The sequence below is a fragment of the Pterocles gutturalis genome, unplaced genomic scaffold, assembly GCF_000699245.1.
Source record: "Pterocles gutturalis isolate BGI_N339 unplaced genomic scaffold, ASM69924v1 scaffold39700, whole genome shotgun sequence".
Taxonomy (NCBI): Eukaryota; Metazoa; Chordata; class Aves; order Pterocliformes; family Pteroclidae; genus Pterocles; species Pterocles gutturalis.
This window is the reverse complement of record NW_010139612.1, coordinates 7,680-17,974: the sequence shown is the minus strand read 5'-3', so window position 1 is coordinate 17,974 and position 10,295 is coordinate 7,680. Positions and strand designations below refer to the sequence as shown.

Genomic DNA, 10,295 nt, shown 5'->3' with positions numbered 1-10,295 from the left:
AGTGCAAGTACCAATTCCTCATTTCAAAAATAATTCTGGCATTATCATGGGACTATTCAGAGCATGGACTTAAACCTCTAGCTTTAATTTTTACCTACAGTCTTTCTTTTCTCCTGGAGCTTGGTATTTTCCAGCTTGTTTTACCGTGTAGGATTTATCAAATCTCTTCACAAGTAACTAAGTGAGGAGTAGAAGACCATGTTTAGCACAAAACCAGCTCAGGAGCTCTTGTAATTTTACAAATAAAGAATAATTGCATCTGATAAAATCTGTTTGGAACAAAATGAACTTGATTTAGTTAATGCAGAAGACAAGAAAAGTAGTGATGATCAACAAAATAATTAAAGCAAACAAAGCCAGTGTAGTATTTTATATCTGATCTGTGCTTGTCTGGGAAAGCTTTACTTTTATTTGGCAACCACAGTGATATGTCAATTTAAGGAAAACTCAACAAAATAATTAAAAGATGGGTGTCATCCATAATGGCAGTACCTCTACGTTATAAAGATTAAACTTACGTCTCAGGCTAATGGTTTCAAAACCTAGATTCACAAACTCACCAGCTTTTTGTACAACAGGGCCATTGGTTTCATCACACCTCAACCATAAAAATTCCATCTCTTGATTTAAAATACTGTACTGTGTAGCAAACATTAAGACACAAATTCAGTATATTCAAGTTTTAGATTTCCACAGAAATGAAAAACCTTTCTGTGACAGACAGATAAGCATTTCAAAACTGTAATGAAATCCGATTTCCTAGATTGTAACCTAGAGAATATTAGATTCTATCGTGACGCACACAGCTTGTCTCAATGACTCTCGCTGAAGGCTGACTAACATTAAACACGGGTGCGTTAAGTGCACAGTAGTTGTGTCATACTTCAACTGTTCTCACAGGCAGTCGATGCACACTCAAACCATTCAGATAGGCACCTAGATATCCCAGTATCAACAACCTTGGGTTTTCTTGGTTATTTCTGTAATTTTTTTTACCAGATACTCAAACTCACTTAGACAATACCTGTACTTTTCCAGAAAATAAAAAAAAAAATATATCGGACCCAGTACACTTAAATATATCACTCTTCCAGGAAGTGCTATCAAGACAGTCTTTGCAACTAGCCCCAAGCGTATATTTAAGGATTCTTTTTAAAATTGTTTCGATGTTGATCTGTATAATTCAGATGCCATACAACAGTTGTCTGATGATGACCAGCATTGTGCTTTATGTGAAACCAGAAACTCAAAATAATTATAAAGCTTCTAGGACTTATGGGAGATGAAACTAGGGTGGTCCACAAAAAAAAAAAAAAAAAATTCCATTATGAAATCCACAATGTTGGAATTTTAATGGGCAAGAGTGGTCCAGACTAGAAGAAAAGCCCAAACCACCAGTAGAAGAATGAAACATGATATGGTCCAAGATGTATCCTTAAAGGTTTGTCTCAACCCTCAGCCATAGTGTGAGGATTGATCTTCAGTTCAGTCCAGCCAGCAGAAATTGACTGTGCAATTTTCCATTTCAGGTATTTGTACAGACTATGTACACTCTAGAAGGGTCCTTTAGTGCTACACTGTCGTACTTTTTGTCCCAGCAATTTGAGGGCGTGCAAATTCCACAAAGTCATCAATAAGAACTGGCCATGCCCCTAAAAGAAAAAAAGACCAGAACATAAGAACTCAGTTCAACAAGGCGTTCTTTTTACAGCTTCAGATCTAAACAAGTTATTTACTTTCCAGTCTTAACTGGGAATAGTTTCAAGCAAAAAATGGAAAAATTGTACTTTGATTTTCTTGCTACAAGTTTAAGAGCTGGTTAAAGATTTCTACTTCCTTTAAACCAGTTAATACACGTCTCTTCTGAGGGTCATATTTCCTTCATCTTCCTGACCAAAAAAAAAAAGAAAATTCTAGTTTTAAACTGTCCTGGTTTTGGCACCAGATCTCAAACATGACCTCCAGGATGGCAGTAGCTGCTTAAAACATGCTGAACGTTGGGTGAAGCAGTCTATGCTGTAAGCAGCAGCATATCGTAAGGTCCTACAGAATTTACTGCTCACACCAGGATTCTGCATGAATGCAATGATCATCTGTTAGAATCAGCATACTCAGCCATACCTGAAAACAGCAAAATGCACTCCGACAGCCAGCGATACAGTATAATAGATACCCTAGCCAGCTGGTATTACACTATATATACACTCTTCTGTATTCCCTATCAAGAGGTATTTAAAAGGCATAACAATATTTTACGTATTTTGGGCAGCCAAATCCAAAGAGTGCCCCAGTCATGTGAAGGTTAAAAATAATTGTGCAGTACTTTTGGGTTTTTTCCCCCCCCTTAAAATATTTTTATTCCAAATCATAAAACCATGTTTTCTGCCTCTAATCTTTCTAAGCTACCTCAATTGATTGTGGGTGGCAGCCTATTTGCCTGATGATAAGGGAATGAGAATTGTCCATAATTATTAAATACAAGTTCCAGAAGTTTGCTCTCCTCTGCTCTGGAAGTATCAGAAGCTTACAGTTTCCTCCACTCACTGATCTGCTGCCAACAATTGAAAGTAATTAGCTGGTTTTGGCTACAGACGGACTGGAAGAGGAAAGATCAATACAAAAGTTTACAAGAAACATATTTAGTAGGAAATAACTTCTGTTTAGCAATCCCTGTATGCTGGCAGTTTCACTTTCATATTATTATAAATCCAATCTTCACATAAACCGAAGCAACCAAACTTTAAAGCTATTCTCAGCGAAGAAATGCAACAACCAGAGGACCCTACGCAGGCACGCACAAGCCATGGATCAGTTACTTAGCTGAAGATGCCAAGAACTGTGCTGATAGAGAAACTGTGTTTTTCAAAGGGACAAATAGCAGTTTGTCTCTGTAAGAAAGAATTAGTAATCTGAGCTCAGCCACAAGAAAAAAAGAAAATGGATTTAGGAAAGTTTGAGCATTCTTTTTTTAAACCCATAGTACCAAACCGATGATAACAACATGCATTAAAGTAGTTCTAACTGGAGCTTAGATCACCAGTGATATTCTAATTAGACTGTTATTAGACAGCTGTGCCAAAGCAGATCCTGTAATAAATACAGCATAAAACACAGTTGGAAGTTAATGAAAGAAAATTGAAATGTTTACCTTCCTCATCATAGTTAGACATATCATCTGCTATCATTGTACTAAAGTCTAGAAGAAGGTTCCAAGTATCCTTAGGAATTGATCTTTTATGATGTTCCTGTTTGGAGGGGGAGAAAATTTATATTTAAAAAAAATAAATTAGAAACCCTTATACACATTAATTTTTACGGTCTTGGACACATCCATATCCCCAAACATATCCCCAAACATATTTATTTTGCACACACTAAGAAGTGCAGTACCTGGGGTCTGGGTCAAAATAGTCTATTTCATCTACTCAATAAGTTAAACATACTTATCTTCCAAGTTTTGAAATCACAACAGTCCAGTTTATGTAAAGATTTAAACTTACCAACAAAAATTTGTTCCACAAGTCTAGAAATTTAAATCTTCCATTAAGTACTAAATTCCAGTAGGCGATGGCCATTTCTAAATCTGTAATATTAAAATATATTACTCTTAGAGATATACATTTCAAATATATCATCTCCACAGGTATCTAACACTAAGATGAACCACACATTCATAAAGGTGAAAAGAGTAATCTAAGGCAAATATACTTGTGGCTCCTTTACAAAAAGGCAATCATAAATAAAGATATTTTCTAGATTTTGATACTATCAATCACTTGAATATAGAAGAACTGAAAACTTCCCATGTTACTATCTAACATATCCAAAACCTGTAAGGATATTTCATATGCCTTTTGCTATCTAACAATACTTTAGTTAAAATTCAGTGAAATATTTTTGTCTTAGAAAGGCTATCGACTTGAAAATTTGTAGTAAGATCGTTAATTCTTTTTAATATATAAAATACAATTAATATAAAACTAGCTTTTTATTATTTCAATTTTGGATCAGCCTTGTTACAGATGCTGTCTTTACAGCTGCAATCAGGTTTCGTTTGAAAAAGTCTTACAAGCCGATGGTTGATTGATTGTTGTTGGGTTTTTTTGGTTGGGTTGGGTTTGGGTTGGTTTTTTTTGTTGTTGTTGGTTTGGCATTTTTACCTCCCAAATAAACCTGTTTAGCTCTTGCTTGCTTTGAATGTTTCTCAGGATGAGTGAGAAACCTGAACTGACACAGTGCAGGAACAAGAACCTACTGCCTGTCAGACAACTGTGGGCTGCTGTCAGCAGCGGGCGTTGCAAGAGCGCAGCACTCAGAAAAGAGACTGATTAGTAAGGAAAAAAAAAACACCAAAACACTGGCCTCCCTGGTGTTTGCCAAAGGCTAAACTGACACACAAGTACTGTTTCTGAGTGGCATACAGTAACATGTTAGCTGATAAAATAAAGTTACGTATCTGAGCTTTAAATCTCTACCTAGCATGATCTCCGGTAGCAGGAATTAACGAGGACCTCTGTACTGGACAACAAAATGCTACTAACTGGGATCTCACTGAATTCAGCATCTATCACCACGTACATACAGCAACCCCAAAAGGCCACCTAGTTACGTGATCTCTTTTTTAACAAAAGCTCTTATATATTTTCCAGTCTAACAGATCTCTTCTTCCATAAACAATCCTCTTGTGAGAGCAGAGAGAAGAGGCACATGATCAACTGCACCTCAGGAAAAAAGAAAAAGAAGAAACCTGACACAACCCAAGAAAACCACTCCCTTTCCCCAAATGCCCAAACTATTTAAAAAAACCAAGGAGGTGGATCTTAGAAGGGAAATCAAGAGCAAACAAAACAAAGCATGAACTCTGCATTGCTGAAGGGAAAATAGATGGTAATGGGAGAGCTTATGAATTGTTTAGGATCTTTGCTATTGAAAGCTCTTCTCAAGCAGCATGTTCACATTATAATGCTTCCTGACCAAAGTAAAGAATCAATTTTGGGGAGGATTTTCCAGCAGCTGCAAAGGTCTGTGATTTCAGAAAAACTTGTAAGTTTGAGTTTCAAGAAGCAGAGACAAATAAAGCAGAAGTCACTACGCCTCAGTAAATAAGCTCTCTCTGAAAATGACAACTTACTACAGAGTGTACAGGCTAAGTATCTCTTTAATATAAAATTCAGCCACAAAAACAGGCACTTCAGCTTTCAACTAAAACTACTGTCTTTCCAAAAATGAATGGATACAAGCTTCACTTTAAACTGATCGGTTCCTCAAGGAAACAGACTAGAAAACTAAGTGTTATTTACTTGTGAGGCATTAATAGCAGGCATACAAAAAAATGTCATCAAATCACTGCATATTCATAGTGGTTCACTATAAACAAACTGTGCATTTGGACCTGCTTGTACAATTTTGAGATTATTCTTGTGGGTAAGCAAAGGCCTTTAAAAAATAGATCTCAGGATGCTGCAACCTCAAACTCAAATAATGAGTCCAAATAGGTAAAGCATAAAGACATAATGCCTCAGGACAAACTACATGTTTTAAAAGAAATTTTACGAAATCTCAAAATTCAAACGTAAAGATGTAACTTTAGATTTCATAAGAGAGTGAAAAAATGCTCAAGAAAACTCCTCTTGGATCAAATATGAAAGTCTCAAACTTTTGAGTTTTATCCAGAGAGATGCAAGGGAAGCAAACGACGTTTGCGATGAACATCAGCTGAAAGGTATTCTCAAACGATACACACGTATTACGAGAACTTTCAAGACATCCACACACTTACACAGTAGTAAGGAATTATGCAGAGGAAATGTGTTTCCAGAACTGTGCCTCAACACAATGTTTGGAAGATTAGAGACCAATATACATTAAAATCAATTTGCAAGCTTATACAAGCACTTATTTAGATGCTCCAAAATTAACTGCGTAGCTAGGAGCCCTTACTTTTCAGCACTGTACTTTTCCCAGTATTCTTTTGCTTCAGGGTTTCCAGAATTATTCTGCCCTATCGGAAATTCATGCCTAGAACTGTGTATTTATTGGCACCACAACGGCTGGAAAGCATCCAGATTTTAAGATGGGTTCTACATCACCTCCAGACCCAGGCTTTTTAAAAAAAGGAACAAAAAAAAAAAAAATCTTACACTACATATAGGCTATATGAATCTGAGAAAACTATACTTGTCCTTGTCACTCTTAGAGCTTAACCTGCATAAAGATGCTTTAAGATGATTGAGAAATTAGGCAAGAGACTTAGTTTTCCTGGTAAATAGATGTTACAAAAAGATGTTAAAGAATGACACAGAGTAGAAATGAACACATGGAACTTTTGCTTATTTACTTATTTTTCAGTATTCATTTTAAGCCAGAAGTTGGTCCATATATAAAAGACAACAAACCCAAAGCAGAATGCTCATCTTTTCACAGCGCAAAGCTGGTGAATGGCAGTCAGTTTAAGGCATTTTCACTACTGAGAAAAATAAATTCACAAGCTGCCAAGGAAGAACCTACTGGCCTTTCAGTATTTTATTTCTTCTCAAAAGTAGAACAGTTAGCTTAAGAAGTTAACAGAGTTATGAGATACAAGTTACGGTTAATATCTTAACTACACTGTATACAAATTAATATGCGTTATGGTTGGTTAATATTTAAAGGAATTTTAGTTCCCTCATTTTTTCCATTTTGAATAGCCAGATCTACAGTTTGTTCATTTAGTCCCATCTGAACTGCGGTGTTTTGTCATGTTTTTGGTGTTGGCTCTTGTTTTCCAAAAAAATTACTTTTAATAAGTGATTCTTCTACTTCACCTGTTATACTAATCAAAAGCACAGTCAGCAGAAGAGTTCTGAAATAATGAAAAAAAAAAAAACCCCATTCAATTCCCCATTCAATGAGCTGAGGGGGGGAAAAAAAAAAAAAAAAGGCTGTAGGTAGGCAACTACTACCAACAGCACAACACAGGCATCCAGCCCAGGACAGAGAAATCTATTTGTACTATTCCAATTCTGTTTTTCAAAGACATTTGCAAGCATTTTTGGTGTTACAAGAGACTGTACAGGTGTACTTATATGGAAATCAGTTTTACAGCTTTAATTTAACCTAAAATTGAAAATTCAATTAATCTGTTCAGTCCTACAAATTCCAAGTGGTATAATTATGCCTTTAATGTAGGCATACATCCACTGTGCTTCCTGAGCACTGCACACACTCCTAGTGAAACAATAAACCCTCTGCCATAAAATTTTGTAGCCTATTCTAATGATGCAGACATTTCTATCAATTTGAAGACCTTAAATTGACATCTATTTTTCACAACAGAGAGATGTATTTTATCCCAAGGGTTTCTATCTTTCAGATTCATTGGATCACAATAATATTCCCGCTTACTGCTTGAATCAGTCATTTCCCATGTTTACAAACAAATGTCTGTGATTAAGAATACATACCTAAACCTTTCTGTCCTGGATTCTTTGCAAAGTTGAAAGTAAACTGATAAAAATCCTTAAATCTTCCTGGCTCTTTTAATTCTTGTTCCATTTTAGGAATCTGGGCCTTCAGTTTTTCTATGCTGTCACATCTGCATTTTGAAAAGCACATTTATTTGTGTATTATTCATTTTACCATAAGATACAACTTAAACAAAAATTTATAAAATTTTTGTGGAATCCAATACAATTCTCAAAATAAACTTCAGGAAACCTTTACTTAGTCTGTACCTATACAGACATACAACAATTTCACTCCTTCGTTATTTCTTCACATTGCCATTGGCACATACCAGCCGATATATCAGATTCCATAATCCCCAAGATTTTTAGAAAAATGTGATAAAGTCTACTACACTGTCATAAGGCAGAGAAAACCCAGGTATGCTAGACTGCAGACCAACATCCTTGCTTTACCTACTGGAGAAGCTCTATGGCCACTAACTGGAATACTCACACAACCAAGGCAAGGAGCACTCAAGTTCCCTCCCTTTTTTTGGTCACTAAGCACCTAGCACATAGACAGCAGATGCATTCCCACAGAGGCAGACAAGTGATGCTAGGCTCCGAAAAGTCTCTGCAGTCTGAAAGGACAACGTGCTTATGAATTCCCCAAAATAGGGCTGTTTCACTGCACGTTCCAGTTTCTGACACTGGGTTACGCTGTCAGTGTCCCATACTTACTGCACACTTACCCTAGCTCAGTCATTCCATCCATGAATTCCAGCTTTGAAAATTCACACTGTGTTGCAGCTCGGAATTTCCATGCAATGATGAGTACAGTAATGCTGGCTGGGTCAAGAGCTAGATCATCACAAAACTGCTGTATACCATCTATACCAATTTTATTTTCATCTTGAGGATCTTTGGGATATAAAAGTACGTATCAAGAAAAAGAGACTTTTGAAAAAGCTGATTTATTCAACCAGAGTATTTAAGATAACCAAACATTTTCAAGAAGCCATTTTTGGGATCAGCCCTTATAAGTGAATATTTTAAAAGCAAAATGAAATTAGTATTTTCAATGGTTAAGCTTTAACAATTGAGGAAGTTACTACAATAAAGCCTCCCATACAACAAAAAAAGTTATTTTCATTAAGAGACAAAAGCACCACAAACATTTGTTTTCGGCCTAATAATATGCATGATATTCTGACTCATTCCATACAGAGAACAGCGGTCTTTTCCCACAAGCACATTTCATTATTGGCATCTTTGGTAAGATTGCCGATCTGTGTACCATTATAAATAATTCTGCAGTGTCCGTTTGCAAGATGTACTGACACAATTATCAAATCTGCCCATAAACTACTAAATCAACATTAGCTTTATGCATTTTCTGGCATCACCAGCATGCATGAGATTGGACACGGTAACCTCCAAGAGGAAAGTTACGTTGCCCCGTTACCAATTCCAAGTCAGCCAGGAACACTCCTCTTTCCACGAAGGAATCAGCATCTGGTCTGGTAGTGAGATGCTCACATTTCAAGTGTACTAACAAAGATCTACTAACGCAAGCCAACAAAGACTTCAGGAAAATGGTATTTGGATTATGCACACATATGAAAACTGACAGAAAATGTAGCACTCATTTTTACAATTTTTTTAAAGTGATAAAACACAAAATTTGTTCTACTGTACTGAGTCCATTTTACTGTTTGTGGTAGGATATCATCAGTTGAACACTGGCTATATAACAGGTAAGAGAGACTGTCTTTTGCACTCTGTTTGTAACTATCTGATAACAAGCACAAGGTGAATAAAAATTAAGGTAGAATCCATCCTTTGTATGCAACCTTCCACTTGTACAGGAGCAAATCCCGAGTGATGTGCTTTCCCCAAAAGAATCACCTAAAATCCATGTTTACCATTCCAGTTACTCACTGTACACACAACTGCAGTTCCAGACCCTAATCTTGTATAAATGTACACCTTCAGAGCACATAAAGCAACCACATGTAAACCTTGCGAAGCAGAAGCCTACCTATAGTCCCCTTCTAACTTATTAGTAACAGAAAAACAAAGGTGAAAGAGCTGGTTACTATTTCCAAGCCCAAGAGCCCAGCTGCAATGATACACTGTAATTAAGAATACATACATACAACTACGAAATAAGCCTTAAAATTCAGGGTACTCACCTTTGTATCTGTTATATAGTTGTTCTAACTTCTTTCTGTCCAATGATCCTTTAACACTCTCTCGTATATAAAGTTCAGGATTTTGGAAAAAGTTGTCTGTTGCAACATCTAACTTCCAGTCATTTTGAGACAGACAACTCACCGCTGTCTTTTCGCTAGATTGTGTGAAGACCATGAACTGACGCACTTTATCCTTCTGTGATGATTTCAACTTGTTCTGGTAAAAACAGACAATACCATAACTAGAAATGTTTTACTGGACAAAAAAAAAAAAAAAAAAATCATCAATACTGTTAATATTTTCAAATCAGTACCTTTTTTAATTTTTCCAAGCAATTAGACTTTCTCTAGCTTCTGGGGCAGTTAGAACCTCAAACCAACACTTTTTTTTTTTTTTTTTAAGTTTAAACTTGCCTTCATTTTAGATACTTCGCATTGTAACAAAACTGAGTTAAATCATCACAAAATCGTGACAGCAAAGGAACCACAGAAACACAGAATGGGTATTCTTATTGCATATCTGGAGAGAGAGCTGAAGGGCACAGCAAATTCACTGACACCTGTGAGTTGGGACACCTTTCTATTTACATCAATTTTTGTCTTTTATAAAGACAAAACCATTCTTTTCTTAATAGAAGAATGCCACATCTACCAAAAAAAGGGTAATCGAGGGGCC

General features: G+C 36.2%; 1 protein-coding gene across 1 annotated transcript; it reads right to left on the bottom strand.

Annotated features, from left to right (window-relative positions):
* Positions 1-1,165: 1,165 nt before the first annotated feature.
* On the bottom strand, positions 1,166-9,830 carry DCUN1D1 (DCN1, defective in cullin neddylation 1, domain containing 1). The gene is made up of 6 exons (XM_010083383.1): positions 9,620-9,830; positions 8,177-8,345; positions 7,443-7,573; positions 3,501-3,583; positions 3,149-3,245; positions 1,166-1,652 (listed from the first exon to the last, which is right to left on the bottom strand). Exons 1-6 carry the CDS (start codon positions 9,792-9,794, stop codon positions 1,573-1,575), a joined length of 735 nt encoding a protein of 244 aa, XP_010081685.1. The 5' UTR covers positions 9,795-9,830; the 3' UTR covers positions 1,166-1,572.
* Positions 9,831-10,295: the final 465 nt, after the last annotated feature.

Coding starts and splice junctions, on each gene's coding strand:
- DCUN1D1 (XM_010083383.1), bottom strand. CDS start 9,794: ATGGTCTTCACACAATCTAGCGAAAAGACAGCGGTGAGTTGTCTGTCT. Junction 3,584..7,442: donor TCCAGGACAGAAAGGTTTAG/GTATGTATTCTT, acceptor TTAATATTACAG/ATTTAGAAATGGCCATCGCC. Junction 3,246..3,500: donor TGTGGAACAAATTTTTGTTG/GTAAGTTTAAAT, acceptor CCCTCCAAACAG/GAACATCATAAAAGATCAAT.